The 24,140-nt window shown below is 43.8% G+C and overlaps 1 protein-coding gene across 1 annotated transcript; it reads right to left on the minus strand.

Annotated features, from left to right (window-relative positions):
• Positions 1-10,450: 10,450 nt before the first annotated feature.
• Positions 10,451-23,051, minus strand: DESI2 (desumoylating isopeptidase 2). The gene is made up of 5 exons (XM_054629995.2): positions 22,627-23,051; positions 15,470-15,542; positions 13,458-13,551; positions 12,817-12,958; positions 10,451-10,974 (listed from the first exon to the last, which is right to left on the minus strand). Exons 1-5 carry the CDS (start codon positions 22,663-22,665, stop codon positions 10,741-10,743), a joined length of 582 nt encoding a protein of 193 aa, XP_054485970.1. The 5' UTR covers positions 22,666-23,051; the 3' UTR covers positions 10,451-10,740.
• Positions 23,052-24,140: the final 1,089 nt, after the last annotated feature.

Below are 24,140 nucleotides of genomic sequence, written 5' to 3' on the forward strand. Positions count from 1 at the left end.
ATACTTTGTGTGCTGGTATGGGAAAGGGACACTGGGAACCAAGTTTGAAGCTTACTCCACTCCTGTGGGTCACAACTGTGGGTCAAGCAAATTCTAGACTGGTTTGAAAGTTGATGTGTTTGGCTGAATAAAAAGGGACTGAGTGAACAATCTGGGAGTCAGATGTGAGCACTCATCCCCTGATCTGAGAGTTTGGCTGTCTCAGGGGCAGCCTGAGGCTTTGAGAGCAGAGGGAGGTATGGACTGGCATCCCTGAGCTGGCAGGGTTGCTGTCTCTGTTGGGTTGGGTGAGTCACCCAGGGTACTGAGCTGAACTACTGTGCTGCTGTTCTCCACCTCTTATCACACTGCTGTCCAAGGCTGTTTTGTTAGAACAGAAAAGGAGTTAACACTGACAAGACAACTCTGTAAATAACATTGTAAGATAGAATAAAGATTTTGAAAACAAATCTATCCTTTACTCACTGGGTTCTTACAAGGCAGACAGTCTTTCTTCTACAGTTTCCTTAAATTCCTGTCTTCTGTCCAGGCTCTTGCCTTGTCTTCTGAACATCATCTTATCTTCTGACCAAGCTTCCTCCTTAGCCTGAGTTGGATACAGAACCTGGCTCCTCTGGTTACTTTGTGAGACCTATGGGACCCCTCCTGACTCTGTTTTGGCCCCAACCACTTAGGCAGCACCATGGCTCTGTGCCTTTCCTAGAAGCTCCTGAGTGCTAAGCCATGGCTGGACCAGCTGGAGCACAAAGCCAAGCACTTTGCAAACTCATCAGGAAAAGTACTGAGCTGTTCTATCAGGGAATGCTGCCCGCCTGGGTGAGAGGTGTTCAGAGGAGGTGGAGTGCTTTGAGATAAATTGCTCATCCAGGAAGAAAGGCAGTAGGCTGGAAAGCTGATTCCCTCACATCAGCCTCTACCCTCTCTGGCAAGGCTCCAAGGAACATCTGAGCCTTTTCTGACATGAGCTGGGAGGAAGGTTCTGAAGCAAACCTGGGAAAGGCTACATGATGGCGAGCTTACTCAATCCTGAAAACTCCATCCATGCCAAGCAAGCTCCTTTCAGGTTAGGAGTGTTTTGTCACTCCCATGACAGATTTAAATCAGGTGGGAAAGCACCTTATGTACTAAATCAAGAGGCACCCAATGCCAGTGTGTAGATAACTGAGTCATGCCCTGCCTGTCCAGCAGCTTGAGTCCAAAGAGCCCAAGCAGAGCTCCCCTTTCTGTACATTTAATCACCACCTTATATGTATATATATCACATAATACATTATTCTTTTGCTGTCCTCTTCCATGGAGTGACCATTAAGTTCTTTTAAACACTTTATTGATCAGCTAAACTTACATGTAAAAGCAGATCTTTGGCAAATCACGTGTCTGTTCATGCTGTGTGTCTTCAATGCTGTGGTTACTGGCATTTGTGAGCTGCACACTTCTCCCATAAAACACCAGATCTCTCTTCTATGGGGCATTGTTCCTCCTTTGATGGATTACAGACTATCAAGTTCTGCTTCTAAATTAAGAGGTATCTAATTGCTTGCCAGTTATACCGTAAAGTTCTTTATGACTTCAGTAATTAGTGTTTATACTCCTCAGGCCTGTGTAGATGCACTTTAACATTGCATAAGGAGATGAAACACTCCACAACAGAGTACACATTGCTCCCAGGATTTCCAGTTTTATATCCTCAGGTTTTGTAGAGCCTTGCTGAGGGAGCCTTCCCATAAATTGGGTCATGGGTAACCTGGTGTAGTCACTTTGAGTGGATTTTGCAGCAGAGATGCAGAAAAATATTCACAGGAAGATACCAGAATTATGTAGCTCTCACTGCACCAATGAACTTTCCAACTACAAACACTTGTTTTTTTGTGCTATGATCAACTGTCATTTGTAGGACTTAAAAAAAAAAGTTTGATGTCTGATTTGGCTGCCTTCAGCATTTCTGTGTTATTGACAACATTTTTGTAAAATGTTGGATCAACTTCTAGAAACATCAAAATTCATGCTAGAAATTAATTCCACCCTACTGGCATCTGCTTCCAGATCCTCTTTGTGATTGCCTGATCATTATTCAAGGCTGTTTTCTGCTGAAGGTGTTACCTGCAGGTGCAAGCACTGCACTAAGGTGGATAGGCACAGGGCTCTACACATCTGTCCTGCCTCCTTCCAAGGGAGATGTGAGTCACTGCTGTGCTGGGCACAGCTGAACTTCACACCACCGGTCCTGATCATCGACCACAGGCCTCCACCACACTGCCTAACCTGGGCTGTGGAGTTTCTCTTGTTAGGTTAAATATCTCTTTATACTTTCAGGGACTCCTTCCAAATGAAACTCAATTGAGTAATTAATAATATGGAGGGAGAGTTAAGCTTTTTAAGTTCTGCATGCTTTTGTGCCAATTTTTCCATCAAAGACTGGCTTGTTGCTACAGAGTTTCTCAGCGAGCCATGACCTTGGTTTATTAAATTATACATGTATTTCTGAGAGCAGCTTATGTAAGAGTATGCCTATCCAACAAGTCTGATGTTTGACCACTCGGTATATGAAAGCAAACACTGAATAAAGAGTGCCCTGCTCAGTACATGGGTAAGAGGGACAGGCAGGCTCACCGTGGCTGCAGTTGTCTCTAAGCCACCATTGCTGCCTTTACTATTTCCACTCAAGGTGCTGCAGCACAGTCTCCTTGCAGCCTCTTGGATATCTCACCACATGCTCAACACATGGCTGGTGCATCTGCTGGCTTAATGCTGGCCTGGACTTTGCAGGGCAAACAATAAATTTCTGCCCCCAGAGATGGCAACAGCGCTGCCTCTTGTGCTGCTGTGAGCTGTACCCACCAGTAAGGAGCTAAGGGGATCTGAAGTTTCTGCTCCTTCCTTCTCCACCTCCTCCTCCTCCTCCCCCCCTGGCTGGGGTTTGGGGCTGCACAGGCTGTCAGTGGCACAGGGCAGGTGGTGCAGGCTGTCTTGGGGTACCTGCAACTTCTCCAAAACCGCTTTCACACCACAGGCAGGGCAATACAGTGATGAGTCTCTCTGCTCCTGTTAGAGCAAAGCAAATCTGTTAGCTTTAAATCTCAGAAGTAATTTTCATAACATCATTTCTGCAGCAGCCAGTTTCCATGGAAACCAAGAAACGACTGGCAGCATGCATAGGAAAGAAGACAGCTGACCTGATTGTCCTTCCCTGGCCCCTGTGGATGGGCTTCCCTCAGCCTGCAGCGCTCTAGGCCATGCACATCCTTTGCTCATTGCTGTGAGATGGACATGCCCAGAATCAAAGGCTTCAGCTCATTCCACTGGCAGCAGCCTGAGTGCAGTGCCTCTCCTGTGCAGTGCACATCCTCCTCATCCCACCCCATCCTGCCTCTCAGGGCAGCTTGTCAGGCACCCAGGAGAGAAGGCCAGAGGAAGGAAGGGTCTGTAGATGTTCTCACTCCCCTTCCCACCTCTGTATCATCCCAGCAGGCCTCAGCAGTGATGGAAGGGCTTGTGGTTAGTTTTGAATGTGCATGTGTCCCTTTCCTTTTGACCCCCCAACCCACTTATTTCACATACTTTGTTCACTTTTTCACTGATGCGAGAATACTCCCATAGGTCAACTTGTTGAAGATGTATATTTATAGTAAAGCCCTATATGCATTGCATTGAATTTACAAATGTTCTTGGAATTCTTCTTAACTACTACCAGAAATATCTGCTCTCCAGGTGAAGGTCATGTTCCCTGTGGTGTTCCTTGAGAAGCCACAAATCTATGTCACAGTTTTCAAGAACTGGCAGTTTTGTCTGTGTGTTTGGGCAGAGAGAGGGGACTTGTCTGACCTGGGCTCAGCTGCAACCTTTGGTTGCATTTCTTCAAACTGCATTCTCAGTAAACCTCCCCAGATGATAAGGAAGAAGTGTAGATCAGCTCATGACACAGTTAGGGAAGAGTGTCATGACCAATAGGATTACCTGGTCTGCAGGTAAAAAGCAAATCCTCAGAGACCAATTAGGAAGTTCAACATCTGCAGGGGGCAAACTGAGGGAGAAAAAGTTGATTCTCAGGAGCTGACTGCTCTGGAAGTGGGGTACAAATAGGTCATGCCACAGGCCAGGACCAGGAAGATGTGTATTCAAGCTCTGAACAGATTCCACTTTGTACTTAGTTTAATTCTGCAGTATTCGTTTATTATCACTAAATAATGACATATCTGTTTATTTAGTAAAAAACCCCTTTTTTCTTTCTCATTTGGAGAGAGCAATATTAGCACCAATCAATACACCTTGGAAGCTCAGTGCCAGCTGGAGAGGCGCTGGGGGCTGCCTGCCTGTCTGAAGGATGCATTGCAGGTTCCCACGCCGTGCCCATCCCTACTCTCCAAAAGCATGGGCTGAGCATGGCATCCCTGGGTGCATGCCATGGTGTGGCATTTCACTGGGGGGGCAATGGTGCAGGGAGCCACGGGCAGAGGCAGCGCTCTAGGCCATGGAGTCTCTCCTTCCTTTAAACCTCTTAAAATGCACAGAAGCCACAAGGCTCCTGGAAGGGCAAAGCAGCTTAAAGAAAGCAATTGCAGAGATGAGAGCATCCACAAAAGCTGGGCACTCCCTGAGGTGTTTCTCTGCCCTCGACTCTAAAGTGCTGGAGGGAAGAGCAAGCCCAGATAGTGTCCACAGGGCTTCTCCTAAACTTTCCAAGTCTCTCTGACATAAAAAATAATTGACCTTTACAGTTGCACTTGAGCCAGCTATGCTGCCATCAGCTCTTGCTAGTCCTCACTACTCAGTTTGTGTTTGCTTAATGGCATGTGAATTAATTTGCTGGAAGCTGACACTTTGCTGCAAGATTAGTTAGTGACACTAACATTGGGCTGGTGCATGAAATTCAAGATGCAGAGCATCTTTTTGTGGTAAAACAAAACAAAACAAAACAAAACAAAGGAGGTAAGTGCCAATGCTTTTGGAAATCTTCACTTTTAGGATGCTATGACTGAGTAATGAATGAGCTGAAGTACAGAAGAAAAATAAACCCAATTCCAGCTATTTAAAGGCTCAGCAATTCCTTCCAGGCAAAAAACAAGCAGCTATTGTGTGCTGGCACTGGGAGGGCTGGGGGAAGGCAGTGTTTCCCACAGGCAAATTAGGAATGGGAAAACCAGGACAAAACCCACAAGCCTCTGCAGCCTGAGTAGGGAGCACAAGACATTTTCTGTTCAACATGATTTGTGTTGTCATTAGGTGGGTTTAATAGGGCTTTATACTTATTCTGGGAGGAAAGCCCTGGCTCTGCTTGAGCTAACAGTAATGACCATTCTGACTTGGGAAACATGAGGGAGCATTTGCCACGTCACTCAGGCACTCACTAGGAACAGAGGGTCTCCTCTGCCCCCATCCCTTCCTGGTGAGGGAGTTTGGACATATTTCTCTGGAGCCTGATAAAAACCTGTCTCTGCCCTGTTTGGCCAGGGGGTGTCTGATTCACAGCACTTGTGTCCCTGTAAAGGAGGACCCATATTGACCATCAGCCACACTGGGATCAGAGCAGAACCCCACAAGGGGTGCATTTGAAAACCCCCACACTTCTATCCCACAGCTGCCTGGGGCAGCAGACAGGGCTGAAGGCTGCTCTCATCCATAATGGCTTGTACCCCTCCCTAATTCTCCTCCCAAGCTGTCGTGAGCCCCAGCAGGAACAGTTCAGCAACACAGCCCCAGCTTCCTGAAGTTCTGCGTCTGGGTGCCTTGTTTCAGGCCATGTAAAGGTGAAATGGGATAGAGAGGTAAAAATAGCTCCCCAAAAAGAAGTCATGAGTTAAAGCCCATGAACAACAGCTCCTTCAGGCACACATGAAGTCCCTCCTTCACCTTTGCTTCATTCAGGAGACACTAACAGTCATTTCTCTCCTTCCACACAAACACATGGTCAGCAGGTAACCAGCAGGTGCAGCAGGCTTGCTGCTTTGAGGATTCCAGGACCAACAACTTTCAAAAGAGCAGAACTGCTGACCACCCATCTATAACATGCAGAAGGAGCGGTGTTCCCTTAGTTCTATGTGTCCCAGGCTGCTGCTCAGAGATGGATGGGGTGGAGAGCCACTCTGGTATGAGCAATGTCCCTCTCTATGGAGACCCACACAGCCTCTGTCATGCCCAAAGGACCAGTGAAGGATCTTGCATTTCTTTATGGCTAGATTCTGGTTTAGTTCATTATATGCTAATTCTAATGGACTAGATAATGTGAAAAATACAGGATCCCTACTCCAGCCCAGCAGGAATGGGAGCTGCCAGTGGAGCACAGCTACTTTTCCAAAGAATTGTCATGGCTTCCCTCACAAGTTGTTACATTGACAAGTTTGAAGTTTTTTTATGACCTGAGTTAGATCAAACCACAGGATTTCAGACAAAGTCAGGAACTGTCCAATAGCCATTTCCATTGCAATGTATGAAGCACTGAGAAAGAATGTATTTATTCTGGGGGGGTGACAGGACTAAGCTGCTACAGCCATAAAAAAACCTCTGCCTGTTGCAAAGCTGTTCCCATGACAGATTTGTCATATACTTCTGCATGGCCGAAGAAACTTTTAGAAAATAAAATTTCATTTGGAACATTTATCTTTTCTTCAAGAGCAGCTCCACTGAATGCAGCCACTCACCCACTAGCAAACAATGCAGTAGGTACTTTTGTGTATTGATCACCTTCCTAGAAGCTGACAGGGCACTCCTGGCCATTGGATGCCAGAAGTGAGTTCATCTGGAACTCACATTTGTTTTAACTGATGAACTATTGTCAAGTTTCCTTTCAGTAGGCTGGAAGTTGCTCAAACTCTCTTGCAGGTTTGCTGGTGATTAGGGAAACACAGAAAAGGGAACACATCTGTGCCTGGACAGGTCATGCCCTAGCCAATGTTCACTAGCAGTGCACACAGATACATCCTGCTCAGCATGCACAACAGGGCAAAGCACATCCCCTTCCCAGCTGTGGGAGAGATGGGCAGGGACAACACCAGCTCGGACAGCCACAGGACAGCCCTCCCACATCAGTGCCCTCAACTTCCAGAGAAGCCTCTCTGCTGTTAAAACACATGGACTCATCTGCCCTTTGCCAATTCCAGTGCCAACACCTTTCAGTGCTGGCAAAGCATGTCCTCAAGGGCTGCTGCCAGCTCTGTGCCAGAGCTTGGGATGTTTGGGGAAGATGCCTCACACAAACCAAACTGCAACCAAGTGCCCGATGCCCATGTCAGCCTAAAGCTTAACTACAGGAAACCCTTGGATAGTCTCACTGTCCTTCAAAACCATCGCTCAAAACCAAACATCAGCTTGGGTGGCACTGCCAAAACAAGCTGTAGGTACAAGGGGAGTAACACACAGAGCCAACTTTTTTTTATAAAAGTATTTTTAATAAACTGATGGATTTAAGTTTAAGATGCTAGACAACTTGTTGCCATGTACAGGTAACAAAAGTCAAAATTCTTTGAATTTTATACAAATACTATGTAGTAAACTTGAATACAAGTTTACAAAAAATGCATCAGTGAATTTTCAGCTTGTAACCAACTTCCAGCAGTGAAAATTATCATCTATCAATAGTGATCAGAATTGCATTGCAAATTTTAGAAGTAATGCAACTATGTTTTTTTTTTTTTACCAAGCCACTCCGAAGTTACTGGTGCACACTGACAGTACATTGGATTTTTTTTGGCTTGCTGAACAGAAAATGGCATTTAAATAAAATGACTGAGTTAAACAATGTAATACATATCAAAAGTACTATCTCCCAGAAAATTAAACAAGAATGAGAAAGTAAACAGAGCAGCACCCTGAAGTGGTGATATTTTTCTACCCGTTTTGATGGAAAAGATTCCACAGGTGTCCAGCTTTCTCACAGCATTCTGAAGTGTTCTAGTCCTAGCACAGTGTGGTCATTAGTAGACTAAAGTAATCCCTGCTTGGCAGTAATGCTGGTGAAAGGTAACTTGCTCTATTGCTAACAAATCGGAGTAACCACTGGCAGGGTGACTTGCAGGCATCCAGCAGAGGCTGAGCTGACAGCACACGATTGGAATTACAGTACTGCTCGCTTTGATTCAATAGCCAACAACCTTCAGGGTTCAGGTGTCAGTTTCCTTACAGGATTTACAAATGGATGGTTTCAAAACAAACAGAAAAAAGTTGTTATGGAGCATAAGACAGTATTTTCACTTGTACAGCTAACAATAAAATGAATGTTTTTGTTACAAACTTTCCAGTCTGCTTTATAAAAAATAGTCTTAGTTTTACTTCTAAATAAAAACTGTGCTGTGATCTGTCATGTTCTTGCATTGTACATGCTGTAATTGTGTGTGTTAATGAAGGTGTAGAGATTTGTGACCTAGCGCTCTGGATGTATCAGAAGCCTAAAAAGCTGATTTTGGTACATAAAAGGTAGCAATGAAAATTCATTCTATTTATTTTTCCTAAAGCCTAGGAAAAGCTACAGTACGTTGCTAGATCAGTGGCCTCAACCCTGAGCTGAAATAAAGGACCTGCCCTGGCCAAGAGACTTAGTCACATTACTACCACAGCTGCACAGCAGAGACACAATAACCTGTCTGCAGCCTGTTGTCTGAGCTGTGAGTAGTGTGAGATTCAGGTCTGTAATGCTTGAGAGTTGACTGGAGACCACCATATTCATTTTCACTACAGGGAAAAGAAGGAAAGGAGAACTCAAATTCAGGGTGGAAAGCACTCAACAGGGAGGGTCAGTATATCCAGCTTCTGGAGATCAAACAGAATGAAGTTAGTGGCAGACTCACCAGCCTTAAGCATTTTCCACTTGATAGAAGAGATTATTAAAACACGTACCAAAATACAGTTATGGAGACGTCTACTATTATCTTGCTCTTTCCAGAGGGAGTCTCACTTGATTTTCCCCCCCAGAACTGAGCATATCTCTCTCTGTACTACACTGCATCACAGAAGATAAGTGAAAACCTAAAGTCTGTCTGATGAAGGATTCAACCAAGATGGCAGCAGAAAAACTTCCACTTGTTTCTAACACAAGTTGGAGCTGGCAACCATAAGAATTCTTACTATGATACAGCCACTGCACCTTCCCATAGGATTCAATGGCACCACTACCCACGGCCAGGAGCATTCATAACATGGAGCATTTTGCCTTCCAAGAGGACATTTTTTTGCTTTTAAACAGCAGAAACTGCAGAGTCAGTATTTCACTCAACAGAAAAACTAAACCCAGCAAAAGACTGTAAATAAAGCTCGTAAGAATCATCCATATTTCTAGTAATGCACACTCCTTTGTGAGCTGATCCTGTTTAGGGATGGTATGGTTTTTGTTAGTTTAAGGCAGCAAGTCTTACAAAATACTCAAGCTCACCTCTCTCATGTTTGTGCCACTGTAGCCTTATGTGCACAATAGAACCTCACTAATTTACACTAATGATTGGAAGAACAATTAATTCTCTTGGTAAGTGACAAGAATAAGGCAATCCATTATATATTCTGATCACTAATTATAATTTAGCTCTAATTAAAATCTACCAGCAAACATACTTCTGTATTTTAGAAAATAATATCTCTTACCTTCAGATATAATTATGTGTGCAGATTAGTGGGTTCTGCTGTGTAAACACGCAGGTGCATAAGCAATTTTCAGGTTTTTCTTCATTACATCTGATAAGAAAGCTAATGCCACAGATAGAGACTGTGGGAAAATAAATTAGGATTTCTCTATCATTTGTGCGGATATGCACAACTGGGCAGTAATTTATAGCTCAAAAAAAGAAGAACATGAATGTTTACAAACTCAAATGAAGTAAAATCAGCAGCAGGAAGCAAAGGCCATTCCCCAACCATAAATGGCTTGTTTTACATGATTCCAAACTATATGAAACAAACAAATAAAAAAGGAGCACAAGTACTAACTTATATATACAAGTTTGAAATCAAGTAAAGCAAAGAAGTGAAAAATTTGTTGATGCTTCTAGCAGATGATATTGACATGTTTAAATCCTGAAGTAAACTGCAAGTAGAGACACAAGACAGGACGAAAACTAAATGGCTGAATTGAAAAAAAAATAAATGGATTGATGTGCATTGCAATGAGATAGAAATTTCCCTTCATATGTGCAAAAATCCACAGTTTCATTAATGTAGAGGTCATACTTCTAGGAACAGATTTTAGACCAAACCAGTCTCCCTACATCCTGGAATCTACCTGTTTACATCAGCCACTTTAAGAGCACAGTACCCTGTTCACATATATAGTATTCAGCAGTTTCTGGCATTCCTCAATTTAGTGTTCTCCTGCCTTAAATCTTGAAAATAAAGGGGAAAGTTCATCCAGGGCATCATACCACTGCTTTTGATTTATACCAACAGTTAAATCAAACTCAAATTCTTTCTTCTTCCATGGTAGCAGGAGTCCTTACAGGACTTGTAAACAGCAGTACACAATACTGTAAACAAATAATTTAAGTTCTGCTTTATGCAAGATGTTAAGTTAACTCAGGTCTACCAAACAGGTGAAAATGAAAAGGGTGGCTTCGCACAAAATCCTTCCCTTTTCTCCCAGCAATTCCTTTCACTACGTCAATAATCCTGAGCTGAAACAGGGGTTGATGAGAGCTTTTTTTTTTGCATATAAAAACAACGTTCTAGAGTTGGCTCTCATGTTCTGTCAGGAAGTCAATTGCTGAAGAGATCAAACTGAAGTATTTCAAAAGTATTTCTGAAGTATTTGCTACTTTGGAGGAGGACTTATAATTTGGTGTGGCGTCCAGTTCTAGACCCAGATGCCGAGCTTGCCAAGGAAGCTGATGCTGCTGCATCCTCAGCTTCCTCCAGCTCATCGTGTAGCTCCTGGCTAACACTGGACTGGAGGGCTGCAGGAGTTAGCCACTCCTTTGGCAGGCAGCTCTGGAGGAAGGGTATACAAGAGCTGAAGTAGGCAAGGCGATTCACCCATCGTGGAATCTCTTTTCCACAGAGAATCTATGGGGGAAGGAAAAAGAAAGGGTTAATTTGTTTTCTGGATTCAGCAGTAACAAAACAGCAGTACTGTAAATAAGAAGCAAAAGCTGCAGCAGCCTTACAGTTTACACGTCACAAATGCCAGCCAAGAAGCACCCAAGTTAGCTGCACTATGACTTTCTCCATCAGCATTCCAAGTCCCACAAAGACACCGATATTCCATTGTGAAAGTTGGACACGTGGTTGGTTCTATGATTTTCTTAGAAGTCCTGAAAAGCCTAACCACTTCACTCTTTTTGAATAACTTCTAAAAAAGGCACAGAAATTAGTTAAGCTATGGTTCCTATTCAGTGCTAATTCCTCAGAAACAGAAATTGCAGGAGAAACTCTACTGTTACAAAAAAAGCACCCTGAAATCAAGTGGCCAGAAAGACAGTGTCAGTACTGTAACTGTATGGAGTTACACACACAGCTGAGGCTCCTTACTGTGGTGGCTTCTGACAACTTCCACAAGACATCACTATCCTACAACACAGGCCAAGCACACACTTTGGTTCGCTGGAACTATACAATGCACAGCTGGGTTCAACTCCTCGAAAATGTAAAAAGTTGCATTAAGTACTTATTTTTACTGCACATCAGTCATTAAATAATTTTGTTGTCACTATTCAAGGAGTGAGTTACTTTATTTAACTACCTCCATATTAATTTCTGGTAATACATTGCAGATCTGGAGAACATGGGCATTACTCTGCTGCAACTGAGCAGCATTTAACTTACAATTACACCCACTTTTAAAGTAAATTTGAACACTAATAGGACAAGACCTAAAACAGAAAAAAATATGACCATGCAGCTGAAGAGTATGGCAAAACCCTGGCCATATAGGCCAGCTTTCACACCAAATGCAGCTTTGTCAGTGTCTCACCCTACTTACTTGTACCAGCATTGCACATGAATCATCATCCCAATAAAATTTTCCACTACCACTGGAAGATCAATCTACATAAAACACAGTCTATACAGCAAGTATGCATCAACTATTTTGGAAAAAAACCCAAATAAAATCTGTGAAACTTCACATGGGAAAAACAGGCATCCTTGTTTTGGAGTGTTTCAATGAAACATTAGAGTAAATTAGAGTCAAGCAGAGATTGCCAATTATCAATGAAAATCAAAGTTTCCATTCCCCTCTTTGACCTGGGTTACTTGTTCCTGACCCTTTCCCATGTGTGGATACACATGTGAATGATCAGGCATTCAATCATATTGGCAAACTGATCGTGCTACAACAAAGCCAAGGGGGAAAAAGCAACGCCCGTTCGACTCCTCAGTCAGATACTTTGCATGACCACTCAAGGATCTAGATGACCAGGACACAGGTGCTGGCAGAGCAATAACTTGACAAAAGCCTCTCAAGCAGAAGATTAACATTATCTGGGGAACTTTAATGCCTTTGCTATTCTTTAACACTAGGTCATAACTTTGAAAATTATTTACAGTGTGATGGTTCTGTGGGGAAATACAAATAATGTGATAAAAATAACAAGTAGTTCTATATTCAGTAGCAATTCCTGAAACAACTAAAATTATTTCTAAATCTTCTTAATACTTTATTTACTAGGTATCTCTTTAGGAATGGACCTCTGCTCTAACACAAGCTATGTATGACAACAATATTTAGCAGTAAAATCTGGAGCTTTGGACATAAGCACAAATACAACCTGAAAAATGATGATATTTGCCCAAGGCAAGAGAGATAGGAAGTGGGGAATTAAACCAAACATTACAAAGGACTGGAAGGATATGATGCTCTGTAACCACCTGTGAAGCACCTTTCTATAGACCTTTAAGTTTGTTTACCTCAGATAAAGCTGAAGAAAAGTGATTGCAGTTTTTGTGCATTAGGTGATAAGCATTTCCTTTGAATTCCTTTCCAAGCTCTTCTACTATTTTTTCTATATCATCTTCCATAAAGTCAGTACTGCCTAGAACCACAGCCTCTCTAGAAGAGAAACAGAGAGTAGAAGGTGATTTGGCTCCCATGATACAGGTGGGCTACTGTTCATACATCGATCAAAAGTCACTCCACTGTGGGTAGCAAGATCTTTCTGTTCTCCAAGAATAACAAAGGTTCTTTCTGTTCCATTTTATGGCACCACTTTCATCTTTACCATGAGAAATGATGTTTTCTTGCTGATTACCCACCTTGAAAAAGTTACTGCATTGCTTATGCTGTGTAAGTAATAAAAGTTAGCTGCAAGTCCACAAAATTTGTATGCATTTCAGGAATTTAATGGTATGCTAAAAAAAAAGTTCTTTGCTGTAGACACTGCATTGTCTCATCACCTCTGTCTGTTTTTCATTTCTATGCAAACACATGAATTTCTCAGAAAGTCAGAAATCCTTTACAATTCAATACATCTATCCTCAAAAATAAATGCAACAAATTGTCTTTTTCATATGCTTTCTCAAAGACTAAGAAAATAGGTAATGTTTCTTACTTAAATTTAAATGTTTCTCCTAGCTCAGAAGCATTTCCTGGTGAAATCTCAAATATTCCAGAAAAAGGGTATGGATGACCACCATAGGCAAATTCTGAAAGAGAAAGCTCAGATTTAACAAAACCAGCATCTGATGACAGTAAAAAACAGCAGAGATTACTGACTGGAAGGTGACTTCACAAGGATCTAAAGCTAGCAACCAGACATGGTATTTACATGGGGAGCAAATGAAATGAGCTGGAAATTAATAGCTTTGTCAGTTACTACTCAGCCTAAGTAAAAACTAACAGGAAATTTCCTACATCAGTGTACAGGTTTAACTTGAATAACTTTGCAGAAAGTACATATTGTTCTCATTGTATAAGTGAGCATTTACAAGTTAAATTGTACATCTTTATACATACTTGTCTTTAGAATTCCACTTACATATGTCTATGAAAGTGGGTAGTACTTTGGGGATAGTACTTTGGGGATTCAAACTACTGCATCCTCAGAGGTCTGATGGCACTTCTATTCAGTGTACACCACAGTCCTCAGTGTGGCAGTGTGTAGTGGCCTAATAGGTTCTTTAAATTTCTTGATTTGCAAGAGTTCAATTCTTTACAAGTTCACAAGTTTCACAAATTCTTAACTAGAACAAGAAAGTAAACCAGTGCATGCATCTCAAGTCTGCACATAGCACCTGCTGGCTTAAGCACTCACACTACATGAGGCATCATGGTGTGCTGCAGCTTCCGTCTGTGTCTGTAAGATAACAGAGCACGCTGCACCCAGAGTGTAATAAAAAGCTTTAGGCATGACTTCACACTTCCTTTCCTCAAAACCCATAACACATCACCCATGTCTAGCACTTAGTTTTGTGGATAATCTTTTTTACAACAGGTTAATAAATAAAAGGTTTGATGTGCCTGGAAAAATGCAAGTCATTGTTCTAGCAGGGGCATGACCTGCTATATGAGAAAGCTGCTATAATCCCAACAGGAAGGGAGGCACATGTATTTGGCAAGCTCAAAAACTGGGTTTCAGGCACAGCACTATTAAGAGTCAGGTCTTTCTGGGTCATATTAAAAAAAATCCCCCAAAAAGTTTTAACAATAGCGCTGTATTTTGTCAATTTGTTGCTCTGGTAACACTTGGAAAAGCAGATACAATATGACCATTACGGTAGCTGAAACATAGTTTAAGATAACTTTGGGCAGTGTGGCCTTTGGAGTGCATGCCTGCCTTTTGCTCCTTCCCCTCACCTCTCAACACATTCCAAAAAAACCCCAAAAACACAGCAGTAAATTTTCCTTCTTTAACTGGACTACTTTCAGCAACACCATCACCTCAGAGTGTCATTATGCTTTGGGCAGAAACACCTCAGACCTGAGCCCGTGCTGTGGTGTGCACAAACACCTTCTGGCTGCAATGCAGGTTCAAAGCGGCCTGAACAGACCAGGAGGCTGTAGCACCCAAGCACAGCCTATTTAGCAAAACTGAAAAGCGTTGCTGTTATTTATCACAAGGGCATCTTTTATGAACAGTACGAATGGGATGCCTTTGAAAGAAATGGTCTCTAAAACAAACCAACCTACCAAAACGGAATAGACCTTTTCCTGAGCATCATGCACTTTTAGATGTCTCTCTGCAACAGATTATTGTTCCCGTAGTTAAAAATTAATTCCTTGCAGTAAGTGCTGACAGAAAACTGAGGAACAGATTCAACCATGCTTTATACAAAGCACACTTTGTTTTATGTAGGTTTTTAAAAATATTTCAAAATCTAAAATAAAGATTTCTATGCCTGGCTGAATAAGTTGTGCACTTTTTCATAGTTGCATAGCTTTAGACAAAAGAATGCACAGTGGCTACCAGATTATTCATGTCCAAGGCTTTTTTCCAGAGGCAGAATAGATGAGAAAAGAGATTAACAGGTTTCAGGAGCTAGGCTCCCCTCACTACCTGAAAAATGCTTTTTAAATAACAGTATTACTGAAGCAAAAAGTAAGTTATGCTTTTCTTGTACATACCTCGGCCATACACCTCTATACCTGAATGAAACACTCCAATTCCAAGGGAAGAAGTATATTCATTCATCCAATACTAAAAGAAAAGAAGAAAAAAAACCAAACCCAAAACTCTAGTTAGTTTACAGTACAGATTTGTCTTCTCAGAGCAGACATGTGTCCCCCCACATCAAAAGCATTAAACCCTATCACAAAGCATTAAACCTTATCACAAAGTGTAAACTGCACAATCCATTTTACAGGAACAGAATGTCACTAAAATTCTCAAACTGCACGCAGCAAATTAATTCCATTAGGTTCTATTCCAGTGTTTTAGTGCTGTCAAAGTTTGTCAGCCAAGGAGTCTGAACCTGGGAGAAATCCAGATCAACCTTCTATTTGTCAACAAGCTGTAGGCTGTTAAGTTTGCCATTAGGTGGAACACATTCTAGAATCAATTGCTGTAATTTTAAGGAGCCCATTTTTCTTCAAGGTACATTGGAATGTAGGACTGTGAGATACACACACTGATTGTCATTAATAGTAATGACCACACCTGCTTATGAGCAGATGAGCACAAGATATACTCAGAGATGGACTGAAATTACCTTCTTATATTTTGTCTTTGAACACTCAATTAGAGGTCACCATGCAAGAGACAAAGCTCTCTCCAGGTTGCTGATGCATGGGGTTCCAAACATGAGGTTTAAGTCCTTTGCATAGGTCTGACGCTTGTTTCCAATATATCACTTGTATTGTACCCAACAGAAAACAGATCATTTCAAAAGGAATCAGAAGTGAATTTTTTTTAGAAAATGAAAAAAATAGTAAAGAAAGGAAACTTCTCTTAGTGCTTTCTCTTTTCTTTTATGAAAAGTGCAGCAGCAGCAAGTGTCTATCAAAAGCTAACTGTCACCCTGAAGACCTCAAAGATGCAGAACTCTGATAAAGGAAAACCTCAAAGTACTCTTCCCCTGTCTGCAACACCACTCTCAAAGTATCAGTCTTCAAGCATTAAAAGATTTCAAGTGACACACAATTTGAGAAGGAACCTGAAACAAAGCCTTAAAAAAAACCAGCCTCAGTTGTCTTTAAAACTGAAATTGGCTAGCAAGAAAAACCTCAGGAAAATACAAGGAAAACATTATTTTGTCAATTACTCCAGTAACAGATTTTTTCCCAGAGCTTCTCTGTGAGCTTTTACAAAGCAGACTTCAAAAAGTCAACTGGCAGCAGGATTCAGGCTGAGGCAGTACCCCCAGCAAATCAATACTGGTTTAGCAAGCAGGCAGAAAGCATCAAGCCATCTTCTTCACACAACCTGTTGACATAATCAGTGCTTTCTGATGCAAAGCCACTGTGCAGCACAACCAGTGATAAAAACGTAAAAGGTTGAGGTGTCACACTTGAAGATGTGCTGGCTGGAGTCAGTGTGTAATTTACAGCACCATTGCAAACATTACAGCGTGTTGGCTTTTTGTCTCCCAATAAAAATGATACACTAAACCTCAGGTTGACAGGCTATTAATAAAAAGGAAAACAAGTTAAATGGCAAAAAGAGCACTCTATGCCAATATTTACAAACAGACAAACCAGCTGTGGGAAATTTTGTCAATACGAATTAAAAGAAGGCAGATTTTGCACCTTAGATTTACTTAAAGCTCAACTGTGATCCATGGATAAATTTTGCTTAAGACTAAACTTTACCATTTGCTTTAATTTCTGGCTTTGTCAGTGTAGTGCTATGTTAGCTAGTGGGGTATGGATGACTACTCTAAATCATCACCTTAGTTATTTACAGGGCTTAGCAGTTCTTTCCTTCCACCCCCCAGAAAAGAGCAGAGAGCAAGTCTGTATGAACAAGCTACATCCAGAAATACACTGCATTAATTTACTCTGTATAGAAGGACATATATCAGGGAGAATACAAAGAGGGAAAGAAAGGAGAAGGATGCGAAGACTACTCATCTTAGTGGGTTTGTGAGCATAAAAAAAAGGATTCTGCTTACAAGGTGAAATCAAGAGTCCCCAGGAAAACAGAAGAGCTACTGCAACATAAATGTGTTCCAGTTCTGAAGCCCTTCCTATCCCACAGTTTACCAGCTCACCATTTCAAAATAGTTTCAGGTTTATATTTATAGTCAAAACTGTAGGCACAGTCAACATACAGTGTGTCATCACTGGAATAAAGTACGTTTGCCTAATGGGAAGGTGTATCCAAATGAACCTAATCTAGAACTGAGCTAGACAGGATCTCTAGTGCTCTAGTCTGTCCCTCTCCTGGGCACTTGTGGCCAGAAAACTCAGAACCCGGCTGCTGAATTCCAAACTACCTACATCTCATGCACCCATTGGATCTGTAAATGCCAAGCAAGGTTATGGCTGCTTTCTGAAAATAGAACAAAACTTACACAAGATACCCCACATGCAGCGGGATAGAATAAAGCCTAGCTGGTTATTTGACAGAAAAAGACAAGGAGAAAAAGTATTCACAGTACTTCCCACTCACAACCCCATGAAACCAAACACAAAGAATAGGGGAGAGAGAAAAGTGAGTCACCAGGCCTTGTCATTGATGCGCACAGAAGCGGATGAAGGGGATGGAAAGCTGATCCAACAGGGCACTGAGCACAGCCTGCCCCTATCCAAGCACACACTCCTCCCTACTGGTGCCACCTAAACACTCAGGGCTCGCTACGCTGCACAAAGCGAGCACTGATGGCAAACAAAATCAAAGTTAGCAGCTTTGGAAGAAGTGCCTGAAGCAAGCTGGCACTTTGCTTCATATTTCCAGTAAGAACAGAATAGGTTAATTGAAGATAAAGAATTTCAATGAGACAGAATTACTTTCCCCCTAGGAAAGTAGTTTTTTCTAATTATTACTTAATCTGGATGAGCTATTGGAAGGTTGGTCCCATTTACTCATTGAACAAAATGCCTTATCTCACTGAAGGAAGAAATGCAGGACAAAAGCAACAAAGAGTACTGAATTTGGCTGCAGCTGAAAAGATTATATACAACTTACAAAATAAAGACTGTAAATTAAATTACATCTGTATAGCTCACTGGTTCAGTAACATGCCCAAACTGATCCCAAATGCTACATCCTTGTTTCCATTACACAAACTGGATTCCCTTTGGTCTTGATATGGATTTTGCCATAGTGCATATGGATTTTGCCATATGGTGCAATCCCATATCCTCAATATTTTGCAACATGTCAGTCTTGTAAAACAGGATTTCAGGTTTAATCTATCATAAGGAAAATATTAAAGAAGTATTTTTCTATCTGCACAATAAAGTCATGTCACTGCAATGAAAGAAAAACACTAATCCCAGTGCTTCAAAAATATCTTCAGAGCTTTCATTTACATTAATACTTTAGCTTGTTATTGCCTTATTTGACAAGGGAAGAAATAGGATACTACTTGGGCACAAAAAAACTAGACTCCTAAAAATAGCAGTTAGTTAAAATGAAGCTATAAAGTACTCCAGTTTTCAAAACACAATATATCAAAGCCTTCACCCTACCCTTTTAATGATCATAGAAGATGTTCAAAGGCATGAACTGTACCACGTAAATATGCCCTTAAGCTTCTCTCCCTCCATAAAGTTACCAGTCCTTGAAAGTCGACTTTCTTCTACAACACACACATCCCCCTCACACTCTGGTTGTATCCAAGATTTTTGCTTTTTCAAGCACTAAGGACATTGGAAGGGTATACCCTCCAAAAGCAACCAACTCACTCCTGTGAGGAGTCCCTGCAGCAGCAAGGTCACTTAGCACTCCCCTGCATACCTAAGCAGCTGCCTGGGAAATGAAGCCACAGTTTGTGTTCAGGTTAAAATAAAGCTCTTAGTTTATTACAGTAACGTTGGTTCTATCAACCAGGTGAATAACAATGGTCTCTTGTTTCAAAAGAGAAACAAAAAAACCCAGTCCCAAACCTAAACTACAAAACAGCCCCAAACCCATTTCCAAGTGACATGGAATGTCAGAAGCAAAGAGCAAACCTGCTAATGTCTCAAATACACAGCTGGCATGGTTTGGTGAATAAACAGAACTTCAAAACTGCTATTACAGAGGACTCCTCCCTTCTACCCACTCCTAGCATCCCCAAATAAAGCAGTACCATTGATTTCAGCAGGCTGTTGTACAAGCAGTAAAAACTGCTATGCAACATGGAAGTGAGGCTTTGGTCTCAAACAAGTTTCTAATGGACTGAGATGTGGTTTAGCAGAGGAGTTTAATGAAGGATGTACACTGGTGGTATCTTCCAGACATCACACAAACTTGTGTTTTTCCCACCAATTTGAAGGAAAACTGCTTCTCTAATGGTCAAATAAAGTAGATATCGCTACAAAGCGACAAACAGGACTGAAGCAGGAAATAGAAATATTCTCCTTAGTGGTATGTATAATCTGTGGTGATGTGTAACTTCAACCATTAAAGTCACCTCTACATGTAATCAAACATCTGCAAATAAATGTGCTTGGCTGGTTCTTCTGGAGAGCAAGTTCCTTCCATGGATGGTGGCTTCAGAGACTATTGGAATATGATCCCAATAATACCGGGTGGAACGTGCCTGGGCTCTTCTGGCCCTTGCTGCTTGACCAAAGGCGAAAGCTGTGGTGTTTCACCTCAGAGACATCCCTGGCTGGCTGGATGTTGCAGCTGGCACTTGGAACAATTCCAGGCAGGCAGGAACTCAGGTTTACCTCTGGTGGAAAGGCTTTAGGTGAGGTGAAGAGGAAAAGGAGACAGATTCTGCCGTAGGGTTTAATCCAGAGTTTTATTCCAAGGTCACAGATCTCTGGATCTTGTAACAGCTCCAACAGAATGCAGACCGCATGGTCCCGTGTCTTTCTAAGCCCGGGGAAAGGGGAAGGGGAAGGGTAGGTGTGCCACCCACCAGGTGGGAGGGGGGCAGTCTCAGGGGACAGTGACACCTAGACTGGCCAATGACCCCAGGGCTGAGAAGCATCTTTGGAACTGCACCAACCAGACGACGCCCTTGCTGGAATGTTAAGATTGATGGACAGCACTTAGCAAGGGGGCAAGGGGGTGGGAGAGGCTGGCACACCTGAGGGACTGGGAAAGGTGAAACAGGATATTGCTTCACACCACAACAAGAGACTATGTGAATTCTCGATGGAGGCAGAATCCCAGTAATAACAACAGGATAACCAACAGCCCCCTAATGTGTCCTTAGGAAAAATATGACACTAGCTTTTAGCACACCCTTCCTGTTGCTTTTTTTCCTCACTTCCCTCATGTCAACTGCCAGCCTTCCTAGGGTGGCTGGAGTAAAACTGAACACAGCAATTCAGCTCTGTCGGAAAAAGAAAGGATGATGTGAATGAAAGAGTGGACTATCACAAGAGAAAAAGAAACAGCATGCTGAAGTCACACCCCACCAGTGCTACCATCAGAGCAAGAACGGAGTTTCCTCGAGGCCATGGCAGGCATTTACACAGGAGTCAGTCCACTCTGTTAAGGTTTCACAGCCTGCCTGTGAACTGGCTCACTCTGCACAATTAAGCAAGTCGTTATGAGAACAGTGGGTCTTCCATTTTGGTGAGTCAGAAGTGCGTCAAGCCTTGACTTCAAAGATATTCTTATGTAAGAGTCACGAAGCTGAAGTCCTACTTCTTTCTCTGTACAAATATTTATAGTTAATATATGTAAAACCATCTTTTTATGCTAAAAGACATTCCCCAATATATATATTTGCACTGTAGTCCAGAGAAGTCATATATATGCATGTGACAGGACAGTCTTCCCTCCTCAGGTCTAGTGTAAATAAGGTGACTTTTTCTCATATTAGCACCACAGATGAGCTCAACCAGGTGAGCAAAGACCCCTTCTTTTTTCCTCCCATCTCTCAGAAAATCACAATGAACAGACTGTTCCTGTCTCCAGTCTCCCCTCCCTGTCTATAATGAAGGAAACCAAAGTCAAGGTAACAGGTTATATTCACTGGAGAGCCCAAACACAGGAGTGGGCAAAAAAATCCCCCCAAAAAGGGACATTGATTTCTGAGGTAAGTATTAGAGTGAAAGAAAATAATGACAAAAATCAGGCTAGTTGCTATGATATTGTAAATATATTTGATTTCAAGCCAGATAGATCCCTATTGATTGCTATTTAGCATTTGAATGTGACCGTTCCCAAGCAAAACAAGCTGTATTTTCTCACTTCCAGCAGTCACTGGCACTATACTATATACCTTCACTCCTTCAAAACAGTGAAGGTTCACCTTAAAATGGTGGTGGTAGGAAAGCCTATCCAAAATAAGCTAAGTAACACAACCACTGTCACCTGAAGCTAGTTCTCCATCTTACCGTCCCTCTATCAGTAGACTTAAAACTTGGTCAGAGAAATACTGCCACTCATTCTAATTTCCAGCCATTGAAACGCACTAATGGATAATATTTTCTTATTACTTATCCAAGCCTACTGTTCCATGCAGGTACTTACACCTCATTTGTTACCATGGCATTTGAGCAGCTTCCAGCTGAACATAAGACAATACCACAGCTGCTGAGGTGCCACATAAAGATTATCCAGGAGGGAGGGAAGGTGAGCTCATACGGCTGCAAATCAAGCTGGAGCGATTCCCTTCTTTCTACCAGGTCGCAGCCACAACAAAACTATTAAAAAATTATGGTCAAGCAAAAAAATTACCTTACTGACACTGTGCTAAAAAGCTTTTATCCTTGTAAAGACAGAGGTTATCCTGAACTACCATCTCTTGGAAAACTGGACCCTTTTCTGGTTTTCGAGAGCAGAAAGGCAGGGCCTCCCTGCTGCTGAGCTTCGGGCAGTAGCAGAGGTAGCAGCACAGCACAGGGACGCTCACGGCAGGGAAAGTTTCCCCGCGACAGGGAGCGGATCCACCTGTCCCTGGAAGACCCGACCCGGCAAACTTTTGTCGCAGGTCACAGAGGGGCTGTAGAAATCCGTCAGACCTCCCAAATCACCGCCCCCGCCCTCCCCTCCCCGGGCTCGCTCTTTCTCCCGCTCTGCCGCCCCCGGCTCCAGCTCCCGCGGGGACAGGCACGGGAAGGGCAGGCAAAGTTTCCCAGCCGCCCTGGCCCCCGCAGGGCAGGCCACTCCCCGCCGCCGCCCTGCCGGGAGGGGGCCGAGACCCCCGCCCAGAGCCGTGCCGGTGTCTCACCATGTCGTAGACGTTCAGGATCACCAGCTGGTTCGCCATCGCCGGCGGCCCGCGGGCGCCCCCCGCCCGCTCGGTCGCTCCCGCTGCGGCGGCGGCGCCGCTCAGGCCGGCGGCGGGGCGGTGCGGACCCCCGGCGGCCGCTTCCTCCTCGTCCTGCCTGTTGCTGCGGGGCGGCGGGGGGCGGCGGGCACCATGGAGCCGCCGCCGCGGAGGGACGGGGCCGCGCCCCCGGGAGACGCGCTCAGCCCGCGGCCGGCAGCGGGGGCCGGGCGGCGCGGGGGGCAGCGGCCGCGGTGCCGGTGGCGGGCGGGGAGGAGTGAAGGGAGGAAGAGGGAAGGGAGAAGCGCCGGGGCGGGCCGCGCCCTGCCTGGCGCCAGGCCGGGCCGCGGGACGGCCGGGCAGCCCCGCCGACGGGCGCAAAATGGAGCCGCTCCAGCCCGCCCCCAGCGCCCGAGCCGAGCGGCACGGCCGCGACTACAGCTCCCGGCGCGCCGCGCGGGAACGCGGGCGGCAATGCGGCTCCCGGCGTGCCCGGCGCCGCCCCGCGGCCCGGCTCGGAGCGCGGGGCCCTGCCCCGGCCGTGGCTGCTCCCCCTGCCGCCTCCCCTCCTGGGGAATTGTCCCGGGCGGCTGGAGAGCGCTGCTGTGGCTCCCTCGGGCCTCCGGGGACCCGACCCCGTACGGCTGCCCGGCTGTGCCCGCCTGCCCTGCCCCGTGGCCGCCACTCGTGCGCCTCAGGTGGTTGGTTCCCAGAAGAGATTTAGTTAGTTCCCGGTCCGTGTGGTTGCCGCACAACTGTTAGTTAGTTCCCTGTCCGTGTGATGGTTCACAGCATCCCCTGGCACCGCCATTTCACGTCTGAGTTCAGGGAAGAACGGAAATTTGAAGTGGCTCGGCGGAAAGAACGTGTGAGCCGTGCGGAGCTGCGGATAACCCGCGTGTGGGTGCTGCTGAAGGCAGGGCCGCTCCTAAGGCGGCAGGCACCTTCCAAGAGTAACCCGGCCGTGTAAGCTTCATCTACAGCCTTGTCAAGCGACAGCAAAACGAAAAGCCTTTAGTTAAAAGGTGGAGAGAAGCAGGAGAAAAAAAATGCATTCTCTCTTCCAGCAGACTCAATTTGATAAAGACAAGCAGTGGCCCTTCATAGCAGTTTAAAAAAAGATGCTGCTCACAGCAGGCTGTGAATGTGCCCTTGGGACAAAGGTGCTGCAGGAGGAAGGATGTTCCCACCCCAGGGGTATCCTGGCTTCCATTATCATTTCTGGCTGCAGACATTTAGATGTTTATTCCCTCTTAGCTAAAATTCCATTTTGTGTGCAGAACAGCTTTGTCCTTCAAGTACTACAGCACAGCTGATGCGTGTAGTTAAAAAAGCAATTCCTGCTTTGGGGAGTGATCTTTGGTTAGAGGAAATGAGTACTGTTGCAAAAACTTAAAATACATGCTAATTGTGAGAATATGTAATTCAGGCACCTGAGGGACCTGTGTGTGAACCTGAGGTTGGAAGTAATGCCT

This window comes from Agelaius phoeniceus, chromosome 3, assembly GCF_051311805.1.
Source record: "Agelaius phoeniceus isolate bAgePho1 chromosome 3, bAgePho1.hap1, whole genome shotgun sequence".
Lineage (NCBI taxonomy): Eukaryota > Metazoa > Chordata > Aves > Passeriformes > Icteridae > Agelaius > Agelaius phoeniceus.

What these genes read in the sequence shown, in the direction of transcription:
- DESI2 (XM_054629995.2), bottom strand. Translation starts at nt 22,665, where the DNA reads ATGGCGAACCAGCTGGTGATCCTGAACGTCTACGACATG. An exon ending in TCCTGAACGTCTACGACATG is followed by an intron (nt 15,543 to 22,626) that starts GTGAGACACCGG and finishes CTTTTCTTTTAG; the next exon opens with TATTGGATGAATGAATATAC. An exon ending in TTTCTTCAGCTTTATCTGAG is followed by an intron (nt 10,975 to 12,816) that starts GTAAACAAACTT and finishes CTTCCCCCATAG; the next exon opens with ATTCTCTGTGGAAAAGAGAT.